We start from the raw sequence: 22,376 nt of genomic DNA, 5'->3' as shown, positions 1-22,376 counted from the left end.
GCAACATAAGATGAAGTCTTCTCAGAGATGAAATAGTTTGAGCGAGTAAAACTGATTCCTTTTAATTTCTTAATAACCCAAAACTTGGAAGCCAATCAAATGAATCATCGTGTGGTTTTATCTTGACTCGAGACTTGAGAGGATAATTGATGGATGCTTTCGTCAGTTTCCAACACCCAACTTTGAAGTGCAATCGCCTACATGTATTTGACTATCTGTACTTCTGAATCCATAAAATGTACGTCATAGGATTTGCCCAAATGCTGTACGTATATAGGAGTATATGATAGCGAGTGATTTCTGACTGCAAATGCTGCTGTTGGAGATTGACCGTGATGGATGAGCAGAAGCTACTCCTGCTTGTTCAAGTCTTCGGCTGATGAATCCCGGCCCTGACTGAACCAGACGTCAGATGAATATATAGATGATGAGGTGCAGACTTGACTGGAACAGCTTGACATCTCCGTCTCTGAGACTGAGAGGTATATACTCCATCTGAATATCTCTCGATCTGTGGAATTGGTCCATGTTGTTGGATTTTCGTCTGTTGTTTCTGCCGCCTCCAACTCTGTCAATTTCGTGGATCCATATTGTCGCATGCAGTTTGACCTCTACAATGTTGGTTACTCGAGGACGTCAATTTTCTGGGGCCAGTAGTCGAGCAAGTTTTCAGTAGTACACGCTTGGTCGTTATATCCGTTCGAATTAATAGATGAGATAAGGTTTATTTGGAGATTAATTTTTTGGAAAAACACACAAGTCTATCTTATGGAAGACATATGTATGAGATGCTTAGAATCACCTTGTCCATCCTAGGAAAGAATGATCTCCTTAAAAAAAGAGTGATCTCCTAGCTAGTCACTTGAGACATGCGTAACGGAGAAAACTAGAAAGAATAATTCGGTGTGCGAAGTCTGAAGCATTGCCCACAGATTTCTAATAGAAGGAACTCAAATCATATATACATATACAAATCATCCCCACTACCAGAAATTCTCTGCTTCTTGGTGCTTCCCACGTCATTAGTTTTTCCAAAACCGTTCGATCGACAATGCATCCCGCATCCGCGCCGTCCCACATCTCGCTCGCCGGTCCCACTGCATCGCTCCCCACCGCATCATCAAGTATGTCTTACCCAACAAATTTGTGGTTGCATGGTTATCCGAAGCAAATGCCTATAGATTTTTAACAGAATGAACTCGGACTCCTCAAGTGTATCTTACTTGATAAATTTAGCTGCTTGCATTATTGCGAAAGTACCTTTTTCATGAAAAAGTTTCAGTACTACACTAAAATACAAGAGACAGTTAAGGGAACTTGAATTCACTTGACAAATTTGTGGCTGCTTGCATTATTGCGAAACTTATCTTTTTCATGGAAAGTTTCGGTACTGCACTCAAACACAAGAGACAGTTAAGAAAACTAGTACTTCTCAATTGTGTCTTACCTAACAAATCAGCTTCGGTTGTGCACTCTAACACAAGAGACAGTTGAGGGAACTCAAACTCCAAACTCCTCAAGTGTGTCTTACCTAATAAATTTGTGGCCGCGTGTATTATTGCAAAACTACCTTTTTCCAGAAAACATAAGACTTATTCGGAGCATTGCCTATAGAGTCAGGACACTTATCGGGAGCATATTGCTTATAATTTTTTAATAGAAGGAACTCAAACTCCCCAAGTGTGTTTTACTCAACAATTTTGTGGCTGCATGCATTATTGTGAAACTACCTTCTTCATGGAGAAATTTTAGTATAATGTCTCAAACACAAGAGATAGGAGACAGGAGTACTCCATTGAGTGGTTGATACTTGATAGTATAATGTCTCTTAATGTTGAGGAGAAAGCTTAAGGAAAAGACGTTGTGTCTAAGGGCGATGGTAGGTAGTCTAGTGCTAATGTGATGCACAAAGCCCAAAACAAGAACAAAGAAAAATTCTTCAAAGTTCAACAGACCACTGACTTCAAGAAAAAGAAGAAGAAGAACAATCCGAACTAGGATGACAGATTTGCTATGTGTGTGATTTGTCCGGTCATTTGGTCATTTGGAATGGACCTAATTTATCTAGCTTTAAATCTAGATAAATTAGGTCCATTCCAAAATAAATATTATTCCAAGAAAAAAATTGATTTTAAATATATTACAAAACTATTTTGTGCAGCCAAATTATTATATTTACATGGTTAAAAAAAATATGTTATTCATGTCGTAAAAAGTAAGTTATACTTTTAAGGAATTTTATGGATTTATCATGCACTGATTTTTAAGAACCAAAAGATTTTTCAACCTTAAATCGCAATACCATGTAATCCAGAATCACTTTGAATCTGGTTAAAGAATGAAAAATGACTAAGTGTTGTTTAAAGATAGTAATTGTTCGGTTTTAAAGTTCAGGGATAAATTTTAGACATTTGCAAAAGTTCAGAGATATGCTGATCACCGAGTAATTAACTATTCCTTAGCTTTTCTATTACTCCTATTTTTTTGTATAAGCTGGCGAGTATTTGAAGCCACCGCCACCGCATCTTGATAAGATCAAATGTATGGTGAGGAAGAGCACATGTGGTGAAGTATGAAGTGCATGACTTCTTCACGCATTAATGTTTAAATTCTGATGCCCATAAAATTACGTATACGTAAATGTGCTTTTTATATGAATTTAATGAGATTAGAGATGTTTCACTGATTTTTGTCTCTTTTAGTGTCTTCTAGAAAAACGTATTCTCCGATGTGTGAGTCTCATGATGCATGTGCAGTGCCGCATGTGTGTCACCGCGTGTGCTTTATAATTGGGAGAAAAAAAGAATGCATGGCACTGTCAACCAATAAACAAAAGCTAGCTAGCTGTGTTAATCGTGTTCAACTCAATATGATGGAGAGGTCAAATAAACAATCTCAACCAATAAACAATGCAGCAGCACGCCAAGTCATCACCACTCACCACTTCACCAGCGCGCGCACTGCGCACAGCTCACACAATCGACGATGGAGAGGTCAAAGTCAAACAAGAACAAGGTACGTAGCTCGGCCCACGCCGTCAATCACATGGTCCCATGCTACACACAGCTACAGCCACGTGTGTGTCCATCCCATTCCTGCATATCCCGCAGCTATACCCTAAAGGCCATTCACAGTACAGTGAGGTGGCATTCAGCCTCATCTCATCAGCGCGTAGAATCCAAGCCACATCAGCATGGAGGAAGGAGCAGCCAAGAACAGGGAGCTTCATTTGACCACCCGAACCTCCTCAAAATTTGTCAGAGAAAGCTAAAATTTGTCAGGAGAAAACTAGGAGGAGAGAAGGAGGGGTTGATAAAAAAGTGATTGTGACCTATGGGACCCACTAAAAATAGTCTGCACAGGGATTTTGTACTGTGAGTTTTGTGACTTGTGAAGTTCCTCATCCTACCTAGCAGCCCAGGACCAGCAAAATTGCCCGGCGTATTGTAAACGCCCTAAGAGCAAGGATAAGAGTGAGCTATAAACTTACATGGAGGAGAGAGGTAACAAAAAAAAATTAAGGATATTGGCTCTCACGGAAGAGCTAGCTTAACATAAGCTCCAAGACAAATATAATAAATGTACACGTGAGAGATAGCTAGAGAGAGGAGAAGAAAATTGTAGCCAATCTTATAGCTAATCTATTATATATGTTGGCTTAAGATGGGCTAATAGTAGGAAGTGAGCTCTAATATTATTCTCGCTCTAAGTAAAATAAAAAAATTGAACAAACATCTATCTAGATTCGTTTTAAAAAGTTGATTTTTTTCTAGGACGAAATGAGTACTACTCATATTTCTGAATATGCAACGTACATCTTTCATTAAAAAAACTACTCATAAATATTGTTGAGTTTTTCAAAAGAAGTTGTTTTTCAGATTAAATATGTAAGAGCATCATCAACAGTCTAGCTATTACATCCCCAATCCTATATTTTTGGGATTTTGGTTAAAAAAACTGGTCCAACAGATTCCCAAAAGAGCTCTTGATGTTTTAAAGTTCCCATCTCCAATTTTCTCGGTACGTGTATTTGAGGGCGAGAGAACGACTCCCAATCCCCTCCTTCCGCGTGTTTCTCCCCTCCTTCCGCGTTTCTCCTCTCCTTCCCCCGTCGGGGCGATCTCCTTCTGCGCACGGGAAAAGAAAAAAACTAGAATTTCTATTGGTAGTTTAACAGAAGGGCCCACTTTTAGTTTTTGGGATTGAATTTAGGCTATCTCTTGGAGGAAGGGGTTTTTTCAACACCTATTTTCAGTTTAGGAATCCCAAAAATTAAATTTTGGCGATAGATTATTAGTAGACTGTTGGTGATGCGCTAAACATGTGCTTGGTTGTTTGGTTTAGAAATAAAACAGGATGAGTTAGACTCATCTATTCATTTGGTATAAGGTATCGGGTTGGTGCTAATTTTTAAAGCATGTCCTACATGTCACCGAGAGAGAAGTGGATTGGATAGGTCCACTAGTTTAAAAGGCAAGACTAACCCAGATCTTATAGAATATGTCATGTCAGGGTCCATCCCATCCTATCCATATCCAAACGAAACACCCTCAACCTAACCCATCTCATCCCTTAAACCAAGCAACCCACACTAGTAGTACACCCCTACTGCCGATGAGGAGCTATTGTTGGCTTGTTATATGCGTATTTCATCGGTCGGATATCAGATCACTCATCGATGGTAGCAGATAGTAGCTGGGGGTTTCCAATTCATGAGTATAGTGGGAAGGATTGGATTGAAGGTTGTGTTGTTGTGGTTGTTATTATTGTTATTATTATTATTATTATTATTATTATTATTATTATTATTATTATTATTATTATTATTATTATTATTTGACAATTCAGGTCCCGTTCTTTCTAGTCTTTTTTAAGTTTGACCAAATCTATAGAAAAATATAGTAGTGTTTTTAACACAAAACAAATATATTATTAAAATATATTCAATGTAAGATTTAATAAAACTAATTTGATATTTTATATGTTACTAAATTTTTCTATAGATATAGTCAAACTTAACAAAGTTTGATTAGAAGAAAAGTCAAACAATTTATGTAATATGTAATGGAGGGAATACCAGAAAAATACGATTTCTAAAAAACAAAAACTTTGATTGCATTGTGTAGGTCACTTGTTCAAGGTTTTTGTGAATTTTATTTCTCAAAATACTAATGTATTGTTACGTTAATCAATTAAACAATCAACCTCAACAATTCCAGCAAATTTTTGTTTCAAATAGGTACTCCCTCCAGTTTTATAATAATTGATGTTTTAGACAAGATTGAGGTTAAACTTTTGTAACTTTGACCATCAATAACTTTAAAAATATTTACTTTAAAGAAACTAGAACAACATATATAGATTTGTATTTCAAAACACTATAATAAAAATAAACATGCATTTATTTATTGTATATATTATAATAGAAAATAAAGTCAAATGTATATTTTGTAGACCGTGTCATTGTCCAAAACGCCAATTAAAATGAAACCGGAGGGAGTAGTGCTGTAGACTTTTAGTGACCTCCTTTATATGAATTCATTCATGCACACCCAACCCAATACAACAAATTGTCAAATTATTATTTATTAAATTACTTCCTTTGTTTTATCTTTATGTTGGACGTAATAAAAAAAAAGAGGAGGGACTACATTGGAGTTATATTTTCTACATCTTTTCAAAGAGGACTAACGTAACTATTTGTACTTGGTTCGATCGTAGTGGTCACACATGAATTTTCAAGAAAAAAATCATTAAATAATTAAGAAATGCACAATCCTAATTATAAACCCTCATTACTACCAAGGTTAATCAAGCACTTCAATCAAATCAAACACAAGATTTTTTTAGATAACGAGTCATCGAGATTAGGGATGAAAACGGTCGGAAACGGTCGGAAAAACCCTCTACCATTTCCATTTTCATTTTATTTTCTCGAAAATGGAATCGGAACGGTATACTCGGAAACGGTAACGATATCGGTTATATCGGTATCTCGGAAACGGAACCGTCGGAACGGGAATATACCGATATCGGACGGAAGTCGAAAATTCATGTCGGAAACAGCGAACTGTGGTATCATCCCGCATTTAACTATGTATGAAGATGACCTTATAATTTCACCCTTGCATCATTACGCTGCCACACAACACCGTTATATGATGATTAATAAGTTGACAATAAGATTGATAAATAATATAAATAAAGTTCAATGATACTTCAACATCAATGTGGCTAAAGCATACAATGTGGCTTACATGATAGGATTACAGCATAACTAATATTGTCCGACTTTTTTTAGGATATAGATTTGAAGTCTTCGAGAACACCAAGCTCACAAGCTGGCATGGCTTCAGCTGATCAGCTCCTTGTCAAACATCATTCATTATTTCATCATCAATTGACATAGCTATATCGTCGTCCTACAGTGGCACATTGCATAAGAACTTTTATGTTGACACTGTATAACTACTGTTGTAATTAAGTTTCATGCTAAACTAGACTTTTTGGTATTTCCAGGTCGATCACAGAGAGGAGTCAAGATGGTGGGGCCCGCCAGTGGATCCCACAGTCTTTCTTTTCCTCTCTTTCTTTTATTTTTTCTCTCTCTCTTATCCTTCCCTTCTCTCGGTTCCTTTTTCTGCTCTCTCGATTTCTTCTCTGTTTTCTCTCTCGTTCTCTTCTCTGCCTTTGGCTCCTTCACGCGCGCCCGAGAGGAGAGAGGCGCCGGAGATGGCGGCCTGGCGCAGGGCGGCGGTGGGGGAAGGAGAGAGGAGAAAGGGGCGGCATCGGTGGGGAGGAGGAGGCTGGGGCGGTGCGGCGGCGCTCGGCGCTTGGCTCGGTGGCACGGAAGCCGGCGGTGGAGCATGGGGGAGGGAAGGTGGCCGGCTGCGACGGAGGCCGTCGGGGCGAAGGAGGTTGCGGCCGGCGTCGGCGACCTGGTGGCGGCGCCCAACATGGCGCGGCGGTGCCCCAGCGCCGATGAAGACGATGATGCGGTCAGGCCTAGTTGGCTTCTTTATTCGGAATGGGCTGCTCCTTAATGCCTAATGGGCTCCTCCTCCTGCTAGCCAGGCCCAGCCGACTTCCTTCTTCGGAATTTTGTCGGAAATTTGACGGAAATTACCGATAAAAAACGGTTACCGACAAAACGGTCGGAAAAAACCCCATATCATTTCCGCTACCATTTCCGAAAGAGATTACCGTTTCCATTTCTGATACCGACAATTACCGATACCGATTGAAACGGTCGGTGCAAACCGGAAACGGTAGCCGGAATTCTCGGAAATTTCCGTACCGTTTTCACCCCTAATCGAGATCCACATGAAGCTCAAACCTGGATTTTTCACATTTTGGTCCTTTTGAAAAACTTATTTCGCAAATAAACCCCTGAAAAAACTTATCCCAGAAATGGTCCTTTTTGGAGCGCCAGAGTGGCTGGCGCCGTCATCCAATGGGACGGCGCCAGCCTCTCTGGCGCCGTCCTCCTGCCACCGTGGCGCACGCGAACCGACGTGGCAGGAGGAGGGCGCTAGCCATGCTGGCGCCGCCCCAGGGAGGAGGGCGCCAGCATGGCTGGCGCCGCCGCCTCCATTCCTGTTTCTCTGTATGGAGTTACAACGGTGTCATTTTTATTTTATTTTTTCGGATGTTTTTTCACACTCAGGATCACGATACAACCAACCACAAAAAAAATTTAAACTCGAACTACCACTTAGCTAAGTCTGAAAATATCTAGCATACCACTTAGTCTACTTTGCACCTTCACTAAAATTAGACCATAACTCTTTTAGTAAAACCCTTTGATCAGCATGTTAAACATAATGCACTCTACCACTATATGAAATTACTTAATCTAATTCAAAATATAACCACATGAAATGACATATATAAGTTAAACAGTACATAGAGATGCAATTTTTTTATTTTTATTTTATTTTTTTGATATTTTTTTCACACTTAGGAGAACATAGGAACCAACCGTATAAAAAATAAACTCAAACGGACAAAATATATGACATGTAGAATTTTCCAAAACTCTACCGAAATGGACAAAATATGTCATCTATTAAAATAGGCATAACTTTCTCATACGGACTCGGAATCAGGCAAATAATATATGCACGGACATCTACAGAAAAAGTTACATCCGATTCTCCCTCGCTTCGCCGGGTTCGGCGATATTAAAACCTCCAAATTCTGCTTGCAAGATTGTGTTTTCGAGGAGAGAAATTTTTCGGTAGAGCTTTGGAAAATTCCACATGCCACATATTTCATCCGTTTGAGTTTACTTTTTACATGGTTGGTTCCTGTGAGTTCCTAAGTGTGAAAAAAATATCAAAAAATAAAATAAAAATAAAAAAGTTGCACATCTCTCTCCCCTGCACTAGTTCGGAGAGAGAGGAGAGGAGAGTAAAAATTCTACATGTCACATATTACGTCTATTTGAGTTCAATTTTTCTATGGTTGGTTCTTGTGTGTCCTTAAGCGTGAAAAAAATATCAAACAAATAAAACAAAAATAAAAAATTTCGGGGGGGGGGGGGCGCCAGCCACTCTGGCGCACTCCCCCTAGCCATCTCAGCATCGCCCCGCCACGTCGGCAGGGGGACGGCGCCAAAGAGGCTGGCGCCGTCCTGTTGAACGACGGCGCCAGCCACTCTGGCGCCCCAAAAAGGACCATTTTTGGGATAAGTTTTTCTAAGGGTCTACTTGCGAAATAAGTTTTTCAAAAGGACCAAAATGTGAAAAATCCAGAAGCTCAAACACCCAAATGGAGGAACCACACTCACCTGCACAGCCGGGCCGCCACGTGGCGGAATCTTCGCCTGCCGCCCTCTTCGCCGACAGAATCCCGCGGGCCCCACACACCACACGCGCTTCAATTCGATCGGCCGTCGGCCAACCCACCAAACGGTAGGAAAAAAAAAGAAAAAGACGCAGGAAAATATCCCGCACATGCTGGGCGGCCGCGAGAGGACGGTTGGAGGTGGGCCCCACCGGACAGTTGGGCAGTTGGGAGTTTTTTGGTTGAGCTGATCCTGCATACCTGCTGCCTACACAACACATCAGCCGGTGTGTAGTTCATTTGACACCTTGGAAAATGACGTGGTTGATCATGTTAGCGGAACACTTGGGTGGTTAAGTGGGCAAAAATCACCCTGCTATCATGGACTTGTTAGGGAAGATCTTTCTGGAAACATGTATCATCGACGCACGTACTCCTGATTGATTAGAGAAGGGTCGTGGTCGATCTATAGTGTCGTTTTATAGTACGTGTGTTCGCTACGTATAATGTACAGTAATGCTTATTGATGTCGTGTCAATGGTGTACACTTCATGATAATGAAGTTGTCCATTCTAACATCCCATGAGTTATAGGAGGTTCGTCGGCATAGTATTAAATCATTCGTTGTTATAATTGGTAAAAGATGCCATATTATTAATTAGGTTTAACGATAGCTACTTTAGGCCCCTTTAAATTGTTTGAAAGTCTTATAGAATTTCATTCCTACAAAGAAAAAAAAATTACTACTAACGCTTTTCAAACAAAGGATTGAATCATATATTTTAATTTCTATAAATAGATGATAATTAAGAGATTTTTTTTAGAAAAGTTACCTAGAGTTCCAAGTTCTAACCTCTTCGAAAATTTCTTGAGTCTAACTCTCTTATCTAATTTCTGTGTTTTTTATTAAATATTCAAATGATTGTTTCTGTATTTTCTCATGTTTTGTAATAAACTATTTTGCAGTTGTATTCCCGTTAAAATTATATGTTTTTCTTTGCTATACTTTTGTGTTATTCAATCATGTGTTTTAACGGAGCCTTAGGCTCTGTCCGTTTGCCTGGGTTGGGAACCCATCCCTCCAGCACAGAAAAAGAAGCAGTCCATTAGTACGTGATTAATTAATTATTTATTTTTTTTTCAAAAATGGATCAATATGATTTTTTAAGCAACTTTCAAATATAAACTTTTTGCAAAAAACGCACCGTTTAGCAGTTTGAAAAGCGTGCGCGTGGAAAACGAGAAGGGGGGAGTTGGGAACCTTGACATAAGAACAGAGTATTATTATGAGTAGGTGATGGGTACGTGGATTTCAATTGAAAAATCTCTCCAGATCAGTATCATGCGATGGATCAAAGAGTGAAGCAATATATTGACTCAAATGCACCGGAAGGCTACGCAACACGATGTGAGAACTTTTTTTTTATCAAAGACCTGGCTTGGTTTCTTTAAGAGGAATTGATGATCAGGTTTAATTATCAAGTCCAGTAGTAGTAATTAATTAATTAATTAGCTAGAGATTTTTGATCAAGGTGTTTTATCTCATTAAGCTAGGTCCAGAATGCCGTGCCTAGCTGATGTCTTTTGACCACGTAAAACAAAGGCCCTCGTCAAGAAAGGAAGCCGTACGTACCCTCTATAGATTCCCTCGTCAAGAAACAGAGGCCCTCGATCGTCAACATTATTACAGGGTTTCTTAATTTAATTCATATATTTCCCAAATACCCTAATCTAAATTTTATAGATGTAGGTATCGTGAAGGTATCACGAGGTGTTTTTCTTTTTTAATTTCTGATTTATTTGGGGTACTTTTTAATGATTTGTTTCTTTTTCATTTGAAATTCTCCGAGATTTTCCATGAATCTCTGTGATATATTGGTGATAACGCTTGGATGATACTATATATTCACTCATTGTACTGGATGATATATATACCTCTATATGATATTTCGAAGAGTCATGGAGATACAATACGCAAGGCAGAATCATTGAGTTTTATTCTATAATTATAAAGGTAATACTAAAATTTTATAGAGATATACAGTACCATAAATATTCGAGGTATCATAGATATCTTGATTTTTTTTTATAAAAAATTCTTCCACGGAAGAAGCATGGTATCTTGAGTACTAGTGTAGTATCACTGGGTCATTGTATAATCATACAAAGATAACAGTACAATTTGATAGAGATATAGAGATATAATGATACTTGATAAAATATTTTAAGTATCATAAATTCGTAATACCTCGAGGTATTGTGCTCTCTCATATCCCTTTTTGTTTTGTCAGATCTGGCCAGGAATGCAAGCATTATAGAGGAATGCAAGCATTATAGAGGACCAAATTTTGTAAGAACTACACTAATTCTTATAAAATTCCCGTGAACTTGAAAAAAAAATTCATGTGTGTCAATGAGCCTTAGGACTTCTGTACCATATGAGTTTTAGTATTTTACAGATACCAATTCAATTCTCAAAATATTCCTCCAAAATACCCCCGATCAAAGCAATCTTTTAATTTGCAACTACATTAGGGGTAAATCTGCAATTAACCAACTTGAAAAATTCTTGGCTCAAATTTGTCGTCCAAAAGAGTTCGCTATGAAAATGACTGAATGTTTTATTTTTCCGTGACTGATGTTAACCTTTGCCTTGGAAGTAGGGGACTCTCTCTCTTTCTTGTTAACTTGAACCAGCTGCTTTGAAATGGAATCAATCAAATTTAAATCGAGGGTTTTCTTTCCCCAAGTCTTAGGGACGAAGAATGCACGGCACCATCGGTGGTGTTGCCCTTTCCACCTCAAAAGCTTTTTGCTTTCTTCACGCGCCGGCCTGCGATCATAGCCGCTGCTATCTGTCCTTCTTCGTGACTGCACTACTGCTGCTGCAGTCCGTGTAGATTTGGGACAGAAAGAAAAGGAAAAGGGCAGTGAAACCTTTTTCCTCTTTATTTATTTGAAATTTGATGAAATTGGGACGAATCCTTTTTGTGTTTCCGTGATTAGTTTAATTTAGTTTTCCAACTATGAACTTGGTAGGTGTGCATGTGTTAATTGTGTGTTCAATTTGTAGTAAGTAATTTTGCATGCCGACAGCCTGAAAAATGTTTTTCTTTTTTTTTCTTTTGAATGGTACTAGTATGGGTTCGACAGATATATCACATCAGTTCAGGTATGGCAACCGGTGCCAACGCTGACTACTACGACCAAAAATTATGCTGGTGTTTAGTTCTAGGGTGTAAAGTTTCAGAGTATCACATCGGGTATTATATAGAGTGTCGTATAGGTTGTTCGTATAGGGTGTTCGGGCACTAACAAAAAAACTAATTACAGAATCCGTTAGTAAACTGTGAGACGAATTTATTAAGCCTAATTAATCCGTTATTAGCAGTGTTTATTGTAGCACTACATTGTCTAATCATGGAGCAATTAGGCTTAAAAAATTCATCTTGCAAATTAGCCGCAATATGTACAATTAGTTGTTTTTTAGCCCATATTTAATACTTTATGTAGGTGTTCAAACGTTCGATATGACAGGCTGTAAAGTTTTGGGATGGGATCTAATTAATCCATAATTAATTAGTGACATGTCTTATACCCTGTTTAGATGCATAGACTAAATTTTAGTCCCTGTCACATCGGATGTTTGGACACTAATTAGAAATATTAAACGTAGACAAATGACAAAACCTATTCTATAACCCTGGACTAATTCGCGAGACGAATCTATTGAGCCTAATTAATCCATGATTAGCCTATGTGATGCTACAGTAAACAAGTGCTAATTATAGACTAATTAGGCTTAAAAAATTTATCAGACGAATTAGCTCTTATTTATACAATTAGTTTTATTATTAGTCTATATTTAATACTTCTAATTAGTGTCCAATCATCCGATGTGACAGGGACTAAAATTTAAAACCTGTATTCAAACACCACCTAACACAGGGCCTAAGTTACTATTAGCACACTAACTACAAACTGACAAAACAGTGAGGTTTTTCAAGTGTTGACAGAGATTTCTTCCTGCTACCGGTTCAAATTCAAACAAGACAAGTGCCAGCTGAAGAAAGGGAGAAAACCTTGGTCCTTGTTGTAGCGCCGTATCACATTCACATCTACCAGGACAAAAGGCAGTACATGGAAAACGAAGATGAAGACCCGCATAGGAGCCATCGAAACGAATACGATGGTTACAGAAAAGCAATCAAAATCCAAACCTGCCTACTGATCACTCGGCGTCATTTATTTTTTTAAAAAAAATACAGAGACAGTAATTGTCTGTTTGGTTGGCAACCGAATTTGACACACCTAATCATCATTTTAGTAGAGAATGTATATGGTTCCCGCCACAACTCTACAGGTGTCCAAACGGGCGGCACGGCCCGGCCCGGCACGGGCACGGGTCTGGCACGGCCCGTTTCGGCACGGCCCGTTAGGCACGGCTGATGAAACGGGCCGTGCCGTGCCGGCCCACGTGCCGAGCCGCCGGCCCAAGCACGGCCCGTGGATGGCCGGGCCGTGCCCGTGCCGGCACGGCACGCCCGCGGCCCACGGGCCGTTCGGGGCACGGCGGCCCACGGGCCTGCAGTGCACAGTGTTTTTTTTTTAAAAAAAAGCAAAGGAAATGTATAAGGAAAAAAAAATTAAAAATGGAAATAAAATGTTTAAAAAAAAGTAATGATTTACTAATGTTAAAAAATGAAAAAATGGTATTTAAAAAATGGAAATAAAAGTTTTTTAAAAAAGTAATGATTTGCTAATGTTAAAAAAAAGAAAAAATGGTATTTTTTTGTTGTGTTGAAAAATTTAAAAATATAGATTGTGATTCATTATTTTGAAATAATTTGAAGATAAATCCACACTTGCGAAAATATTGCAAAAGAATTTGTTAAAAATAGTAATGACCTTTATTGATGTTTATATCATTACAGGATACAATGATACATGCTGCCTCGTTAAAAACTTTGTCATGTAAAAACTCATAGGGGAAAATGAGAAAACCATGACAAAGAAAAGAGTACAGCTCAAAGGTCAGAACTACTTCTAAAAAAATTCTACTGGGGTTGGTCTGGATCCAGGTAGAGTTGCTCGAACTGGGCGGCCAATTCTTGGTTGTCCGCAGTGTATTGGGCATGTTGTCGAGCAAGCTCCCAGTCTTTAACGCTTAGTAGCATTTCGACGTGGTCGCTGCGCAGAGTCGTCCTCCGGTCTTCGATGATTCGGCCGCATAGACTGAAGGCCGATTCGGAGGACACCGTCGACACGGGCACCGTCAACACATCCCGTGCTAGTTTTGAAAGCACAGGATATGTTATCTTGTGGTCATTCCACCACCCGAGGACGTTGAAATCTTGTGCTTCGTGGTGGATGGCGTCGCTGTCCAAATAACCGGACAACTCTTCGGCCACAACATGCGAAGAGGCGTCTCCACTTGTAGCCGACGAACTGCCACCACCTTGGATTGAACTTGAAGACGATCCACCCCAAATCCTACCCCACTGTATCTTCTTCTTACCTGTAGTGGGGATAGGAGGGGGTCTCTGCTGGCGAACTTCCTGAAACTTTACTTCATATCTTCCAAAAACCTCATATAATTTACGTCTAACCTCAGTATAAAAAGAACTATAATCTACACCTATAGTATCTCCAACAAGTGATAAAATAGCAGACAATCCCCTTAATTTACACCTAGGATCTAAAACAAAAGCAAGAGCATACAACATAGGTATATTTTTCCAATATTTCAAATATTTTTGTTACATGTGAAAGACAGGTTCAGTTAGAACGTCATCATTTTCGTATTCTTTAAATAAAGTAGCAATTTCAAGAAGGTTGTGCAAAATTATATTAGCAGTTGGATAATAAACTTGTGACAAAGTTAGAGTACAATCATAAAAAGTTTCTAGAAATTGGTAAAATTTTTGGACAATTGCCCAAACATGCTCGTTCAGTACTGAAGACCCGTCACTGTTTCTTGGGCCACCACGTGACTGAACAAAATCAGAAAGTAAACTACTATAAGGTAAAACAACTTTTAACATTAAATACGTTGCATTCCACCGATGCTCTGCATCGGTGGCAAACTTACGAGCTTTCACACCGGCCGCATTGCAAAACCTCTTCCATGCAGCAATCCGCGGGTTAGAAGCAGTTAACCACGCGATTGCTTGACGAACAGCATCGATGTGGTCACCTACCCTCTTCATGCCAGTCTTAACAATCAAATTAATTATATGACATGCACAACGCTGATGGAGTAGAAAAGATTGAGCATACACACAAAATAAAGGTTGCAATATTTCAATAGCCCTAGAATTAGCAGATGCATTATCTAGGGTGACAGCAAATATTTTATCAGCAAGATTAAATTCATTAATTACTTCCCTAATTCTTTCAGCTATGTTTTCTCCTGTATGTGAGACATCTATTAACCTAAGCCCTAAAACTCTCTTTTGTAATTGCCAATCATCATCAACAAAATGAACAACTACGCTAAGATAATCCTCTCTAGCTCTACTACTCCATATATCTGAAGTAACACTAACAGAGAAAGTACATGTACTAAACAGTTCCTTAAGTGCAGTTGCTTCCTTGTGATAAACATTCTCTAAATCTCTAGTTGATGTTTGCCTACTCACAGCTTTAAACCTAGGGTTATGAGATTGCTGAATGTAATGTTCAAAAGCAGGGGACTCCCCAAAGTTCAGGGGTAAATCTTGCCTGGCGATTAACCGGACAAGAGATTCCCGAGCAACCATGGGATCGTACTCCCAACTGCGTACCGTACCGTCTGGGTTTACCATAAGTTGCTGCTGCCGGAGTTGTATTCCTTGCTTCTTGGCACACGACTCCGCATGGCGCTTGAGGTGACCTGTACCACCAGAAGAACGAGCAGATAAAATTTGCCTACATATTCTACAACGGGCTTTCGATACCTCCCTTCCGTCGGGGCATGTTTCCTTTATCTCGTCGAAGCTTTGCCACACACCGGAGGTTCTCGATCTCTTCGAGCCGGTGTGTGTCGAAACACTTCCGCTCGCGGTTCCGGAAAATCCTTCCGAAGCTGTCTCCGCCTGAACCGGTACCTCCTCAACGACAGCCGTATGAACCGGTACCTCCTCCACAGATGGTGGAGTTGGAGCCGATCCGGAGGCACCGTCAAACCCCGACATGTAGTTGGGGTCGAAATCACCCAAGGTGAACGACGGCGACTGGTATGGAAAGTTCGGATCCATTCTGAAAATTTAAACCGACATAAACAAATTTTCGAATATTTATTGAATTCACAAACACAATACAAATAATACACAAATTTGAATATTACTTACATCTTTCCAACCGCGAGCTCTTCAAACCTCTGCGATCAAACTGTTGAACTACGAAACTAATTTTGATTTTTGACAAAATTTGAGCAAATTTTGTCAAAATAAAAAAAAATGCACACTTGAGAACAAAGAGAGCACTTAAAACACTTGAGAGCACAAGATGAGGAGTGTGGGATGAGGAGAAATGGCTGGGGTTCATGCCCTATTTATAGGGCGAAATTTGAGATTTTTTGGAATTTTTTCGAAATTTTTATGAATTTTTTAGCCTCCCAACGGTTATTTTCAAATTTGAACGGTCAAATAGCCGTTAGTGCCACGTGGCGCCTTCCCATTCGACCGCTGCCCGCCCTGTCAGTGCGCCGCTCGGGCCGCCGGCGTGTCGTGCCGCGGGCCGTGCCGTGCTGGCCCGCTACAGTAGCCGTGCCGTGCCGTGCCGGCCCGCGGGCTCGGCCAGCGGCCCAGGCACGGCACGGCTACTCGGGCCGTGCCGGCACGGCCCGTTACTGTAGCAGGCCGTGCCGGGCCGTGCCTGCTACAGGTTCGGCCGTGCCCCGGGCGGCCCGTTTGGCCCGGCCCATTTGGCCACCTCTACACAACTCTACTAACTACTACAAATGAACACAGCCATAGTTTGCCAAAAAGAATCACATCATAGCTAAATAAATGTTTTATGTAATATATATCGAGAGAAAAAGGAAATAGGGAGAACTCCAATTGCCCCGAGAGTGGTGATCTCACTTAATAGGAATAGCCCTATGTCAATATGGTATAAGTGAACTCAGGATAATTTTAAACCAAAACAAATACTTATAGAACCTACGTGGATAAAATAAAACTGAAACGACTAAATTGAACTTTTGGTGAAACTTAAGGAATTAGATCTATTCACCCTAAAAAATCAGCTAAAGAAATATTTTACGAAATAATATATCAAACAATAATAATAATAATAATAATAATAATAATAATAATAATGAAGAAAAAATAAATATAGGGAGGAGAAGTCCAATCCCCAAGAGAGCGGCGAAGAAAGAAGAAAGAGAAACACGGGTGCACGCGCTTTCGCACCCTTCCTTTTTAAAACGCCACTCCCGGCCAACCCGGCCTCTCCCCATCCTCTCCGTCTCCTCTCCTCCCTTCCACCACGACGCGACCGACGCGGCGGAGAAACCCGCGAAGCCGCAGTCCAGCCAGCGAGGGGCCGCCAGCCGAAGCTGAAGCGAGAGCTAGGGTTTGCTCCACCCCTTGAACCCGCCCGCGCCCCCGCCGCCACGAGGCCGATCGAGGTGCGTGCCACCGTAATCTCCGCGCGTGTTTGTCGTGGGGTTGGGTTGGGTTGGGTGGGGTGGGGTTTGGTGTGGATCAGGGAATGCGGGATCTGGTGGGGTTTCGTGCCTCGCTCGCTCGGGGATTTCATTTGGTGGGGTGGTGGTGATCCCATCCTCCCCCACTGGATTTTGATGGATGCGACCCCCTTCCGCTGAAATCGGAGGGATTTTGGTTGCCATGCGCTGCTCCTTCTGTCCGTACGGTTCGGTGAATCGGGAGTTGTAGATTGGTGGTGATGATGACCCAGTAGTTGGTTCTGATGCTCAATACTCGCTGCGATTTCGCTCCCCTTTATCCAAGGGAAGGGAAGGGAGAGGGGCTTCCTTTGCGTTCAAATTTAGCAAAGTAGGAATTGTGTGAGATTGGTGGTAGCGCTCACTTTTTTCAGCTCTAGATCGTTAGTTCTGCATACCATGAAGATTCTTGTATCAGGAGAAGATTATTATATTTATTCTGTGGAGAACGATATCAGAGATGATTTGTGGGGGTGATTTTTGGCTGATTTCTGCTCTGCAGGGTTCTGCTTCTGAGGCTGTCAAGCCTGGCGGCTAATTGGGATGGACCTTGTGGGATCGCTGCTGGTGAACATGACTCACTTGGTTGACACCTCGGGGCTCCAGTTCTTCGGCTGGCTCATCACCGCCGGCTCCTTCGGCCTCGCCGCGCTCATCTACGCCCTCCTCAGGCTGCAGAGGGCGGCGTCGCTGTACTGGATCAAGGCGGCTGCCAGGGAGAAGAAGGCGGCGTGGAAGTCGTTGCGGTGCCCCAGCTCCGGCCACACCTGGACCGAGGACTACTTCCGCGGCGGCCAGCCTTCGACGTGCTGCGTGTGCCTGTCGTCCCTGACCACAGCTCAGGGTGTGGGCTCTCGGGGTGCCGATGCCGTTGTGGTCCACCGCTGCTCGGTGTGTGGGGTGGCGGCCCATTCTGGCTGCTCTCGTGGCGCCGAGAAGGACTGCAAGTGTGTTTCACAGCATGGTGCTTCCACCTTGCTTCATCACTGGTCGGAGAGGTGGGTGGAGCTGGATGACAACCCAGAGATGTCCTCTTTCTGTTACTACTGCGATGAGCCATGTGGTGTGCCATTTCTCGGCGTCTCTCCAATATGGCGCTGCCTGTGGTGCCAGCGGCAGATCCATGTTGATTGTCATGCAAAGCTGTTAAAGGAGACGGGGAATACTTGTGATCTAGGCCTTCTCAGGAGGCTCATTGTTCCTCCTCTGTCTGTGAAAGAAGTTGCCCAAGGACCAGCAATTACTGGAATGCTCAACTCGATCAAGGAAGGTCTTGTCACTTCATCAGTTAGGGGCAGGATTAAGAGGCGAGGCAACAAGAAACGCATGAACAACCATCCTGGTGGTAAGACAAGTCCAGTCCCCACAAACAGCTCTATCCTTGATTCTGTGCTTGAAGGGTTTGCTAGACTGCAGAACTTGAATGGAAAGTATGCGCTGGCAAACCATAAGTCTAGTGGGGATTCTGTCAAGCAAACACATGGATATGACAGCCCTAATGGAGGGAAGAAAAAGTATGAAATCATTGATTTGCCACAAGATTCAAGGCCACTGCTTGTTTTCATTAACGGCAAGAGTGGAGGACGAAATGGACCTTCTCTTAGAAGAAGGCTTAACATGTTGCTAAATCCTATCCAGGTAATTTTCCTTAATTCTTTACTTACGAAAATGGTAGCAGCTCATTCTTATCAACTGCTGAGTCAATTAAACTGCTTGCTAGTTTCTCTAGCTTTATATGCATGATACATCTGCTGAAAATTGTAGCCAGCAGTTTTCCTTGGTTCATTCTACGATACTTGCTAATTAATAGGCATTTTATACCTATGTAGGTTCTAGATTGATCTATTTGTCTTTTGATGTTGCCCTCAGAGTGAAGTTGTACTATTTTTGTCATTTGCACACTTTATTCCGCCAACCAAAATAGTCACTGAGATCTGACATCATCAAATGTTTAGTTAATCTACTGTTAACTTTAGTATTAGCCGTGGTTGATTGTGACATATTTGATACTCTATTCTTAACCTGGAAAATCTCATTCTTGTTTCAGATATTTGAGCTTAGTGCTTCTCAGGGACCTGAAGTTGGATTGCAATTTTTCCACAATGTAAAACACTTCAGAATCCTTGTTTGTGGTGGGGATGGGACTGTTGCATGGGTTCTTGATGCTATTGAAAAGCAGAACTATGAATCTCCTCCTCCTGTTTCCATTCTTCCATTAGGAACAGGAAATGACCTATCTCGTGTTATGCGCTGGGGTGGAGGTCTGTCTTCTGTTGAAGGACAAGGGGGAATATGTGCACTTCTAAATGATGTTGACCACGCAGCAGTTACCGTGCTTGATCGCTGGAATGTTGCCATCAAAGAGAAGAATGGAGCAGAAGATCAATGTACCAAGCAAGTTAAATTTATGACTAATTATATAGGTACGATGCATCTCTCAACTTCCATCATCTTACTCGATATTATGATATATATCTCACTTCAACCAGAAGTTGCTGAATATGTTATTTTATCATGTTTGGCCTGTAGGTGTTGGATGTGATGCCAAGGTTGCATATGACTTCCACACTACGAGAGAGGAAAAACCAGATAAATTTTGCAGCCAGGTAGGGATTGATTTCTACATATATTTTTCTGCAAAATGATGTTTCTCCATTTGGAACAAGCAAAATCCCTGTAGAAATTGAACCTTTTATGGAAACCCCTGAAATATTGACCTCCCTTAGCATTTGATCTTATGCTACCTCCTCTTCTATCACTTTTACTAGTCAAAATAATAATAATAATTCAATTTTCTACTGAGCAGTTTGTCAACAAGCTGATATATGCTAGAGAAGGCGCTAAGGATATCATGGATAGGTCATGTTCTGATTTACCATGGCATGTTAGTCTTGAAGTTGATGGAAAGAACGTCGAAATTCCAGAGGTAACATGCTACGCATCTTTTATGTACCTCCACAGTCCACACTCTGATTTATCATCGGATGAGCTTCTTATATATATGCTATTTCTCATCAGGACGCAGAAGGTGTGATTGTTCTGAACATTCCTAGCTACATGGGCGGTGTTGATCTTTGGCAAAACGACAATGAACATGATGATGATTTTGGTTTGCAATCCATGCATGACAAAATGCTTGAGGTTGTCTGTATATCTGGGACGTGGCATCTAGGAAAACTGCAGGTAAGCTTGATGTGTATGCTTGCATGTTGTTAGACTATTCTCCATCTTTCCATTTTCTAGGAGTCTTCTGTTCCTGCTGCACTTGGTAGTTTTAGCTTTTACCCTTTTAGTAATGATAATGTGAAGGCAGCAACTCAGTCTTCTTTCTTTGTTTGATAGGTGGGACTCTCTAGAGCACACAGGCTAGCCCAAGGGAAAGTTATAAGGTTGCATCTCCACAGTTCATTCCCTGTTCAGGTTGATGGTGAGCCATGGATCCAGCCACCCGGGTGCCTTGAGATATCTCATCGTGGGCAGGTACTTTATCTCTCTAGATGAACTAGATACGCATGGAGAGTTTATATATTATCTTTTTTACACATGAAGATGCTTCTTTATGTACTGGTGGAAAATGATTTTATTCGCGCTTTGTGAAATAGTCTGTGGTTTTCTTGAGAACTATAAGGTAGCTGTGACTTCAATTAGTATTTCCAAATTTCTGTTGTATATTATGTGATCTTAAAGCATCCTATTTTGTGTTAGTCAAATCATGATATACAACCTACAAAGTGGAGTTCATTGAACTGACAACCAACTTCATGCCTGTTTCAGCACTCTGCATCTGATATTCACATACACAATCATATTGAAGATGTATGTAAAACTTATTACAATGGCCCAACTGACGATGTCTTGCTCTTGTGCTCAGATGTTCATGTTGAGGAGGACATCCGAAGAACCCACCGGGCATGCCGCTGCTATCATGAGCGAGGTCCTCATGAATGCAGAGTGCAATGGTGTGATTGATGCTGCTCAGAAGAGATTGCTCCTTCATGAGATCGCACTACGTTTGTCCTCCTGACAGTCCAGCCCGTCCCCTCCATCTCTTACTCGCCGTACTAATGCTGATACCGAATCCACTCCCTTTTGTGTTGAGAAGTTCCCCTTGCACAGGTGAGAAAGGCATACGGTAGGATGTTACACAGAGGAAATAGAAGATTTCCTGTTTTCATGATTTGACGTATACATACATAGATTACCTTTTCACACTAGGTGATCTGCTTCTTTGTTTACTGGGCTGTGGGCTCATCAAGGTGAGTATTCACCAGTTTACGAAGAGTTTTGTAGCGCGTAGAAACACTGTTACTGCATGTAGGGTTCAATGAGCATTGTAAGCTGTATCTAGGGTGTATCGGTGGCCTATACAAAAGGTATGAATGTAAGTTTAATCCCTCGTTTTTTGACAGAAGAAAGATTGTGGATTTTGTTCCTGATGAGTGACTAAAGATTCTTTTGGTGCCTGTCGTGACAGAAATCAGTTGTGATGATCCTGCTGATTTTATTTCTTCATTGATGTTTGTTTCTAAATCTTGTATTCGTCTCAAAAGATTTACGTTATTCTCAACCTGGCTCTGGTGATGGAAATTGTTGATTTACCTGAAGCCATGATTCTCTTTTACCTCCTTTGCCATTTTCCCTACCAAGACAATGCTCCAAGTTTTTTTAGCGATCCCCGTTGCCGTAGTTTACCATCTGCTTGAAGGTAAATTACCCTTTGCCGTCAGTTTCAGGACGCGGCAGATTAAAAACTCTAGCTTAGTCCAACGTAGACAAGTGCACGAGGGCAGTATACTGGCACCAAATTACTTTCAATGCTATAAATATAAAATCGGTGTTTTTTTTATTGCTACAGAACCAATTTTGCCAATTGCAAAACTGAAACAGAGACGAATCAGGTTCATTTGCTTGAACCTGC

At 41.0% G+C, this 22,376-nt stretch overlaps 1 protein-coding gene and 1 long non-coding RNA gene across 2 annotated transcripts; one reads left to right on the top strand and one right to left on the bottom strand.

The window, feature by feature from the left end:
* Nucleotides 1-13,674: 13,674 nt before the first annotated feature.
* Nucleotides 13,675-16,440, bottom strand: LOC136354652 (uncharacterized). Its single transcript, XR_010738216.1, has 2 exons — nt 16,119-16,440; nt 13,675-16,026 (listed from the first exon to the last, which is right to left on the bottom strand). It is a non-coding gene; the product is annotated as an uncharacterized lncRNA (long non-coding RNA).
* A 788-nt stretch (nt 16,441-17,228) lies between these two features.
* On the top strand, nt 17,229-21,921 carry LOC4351807 (diacylglycerol kinase 2). The gene is made up of 8 exons (XM_015765262.3): nt 17,229-17,401; nt 17,961-19,096; nt 19,506-19,881; nt 19,988-20,064; nt 20,265-20,384; nt 20,477-20,641; nt 20,801-20,938; nt 21,330-21,921. The coding sequence occupies exons 2-8, from the start codon at nt 18,002-18,004 to the stop codon at nt 21,480-21,482; spliced, it is 2,124 nt and encodes a 707-aa protein (XP_015620748.1). The 5' UTR covers nt 17,229-17,401; nt 17,961-18,001; the 3' UTR covers nt 21,483-21,921.
* Nucleotides 21,922-22,376: the final 455 nt, after the last annotated feature.

The sequence above is a fragment of the Oryza sativa genome, chromosome 12, assembly GCF_034140825.1.
Source record: "Oryza sativa Japonica Group chromosome 12, ASM3414082v1".
Taxonomy (NCBI): Eukaryota; Viridiplantae; Streptophyta; class Magnoliopsida; order Poales; family Poaceae; genus Oryza; species Oryza sativa.
The sequence above is the reverse complement of the archived record's forward strand: the minus strand, read 5'-3'. Positions and strand labels throughout refer to the sequence as shown.

Excerpts from the sequence above, each read along its gene's own strand:
- LOC4351807 (XM_015765262.3), top strand. The coding sequence starts at position 18,002 with ATGGACCTTGTGGGATCGCTGCTGGTGAACATGACTCACTTGGTTGAC. Across the intron at positions 20,065-20,264 it reads CAGATAAATTTTGCAGCCAG|TTTGTCAACAAGCTGATATA; the intron begins GTAGGGATTGAT and ends TCTACTGAGCAG. Across the intron at positions 20,939-21,329 it reads AGATATCTCATCGTGGGCAG|ATGTTCATGTTGAGGAGGAC; the intron begins GTACTTTATCTC and ends TCTTGTGCTCAG.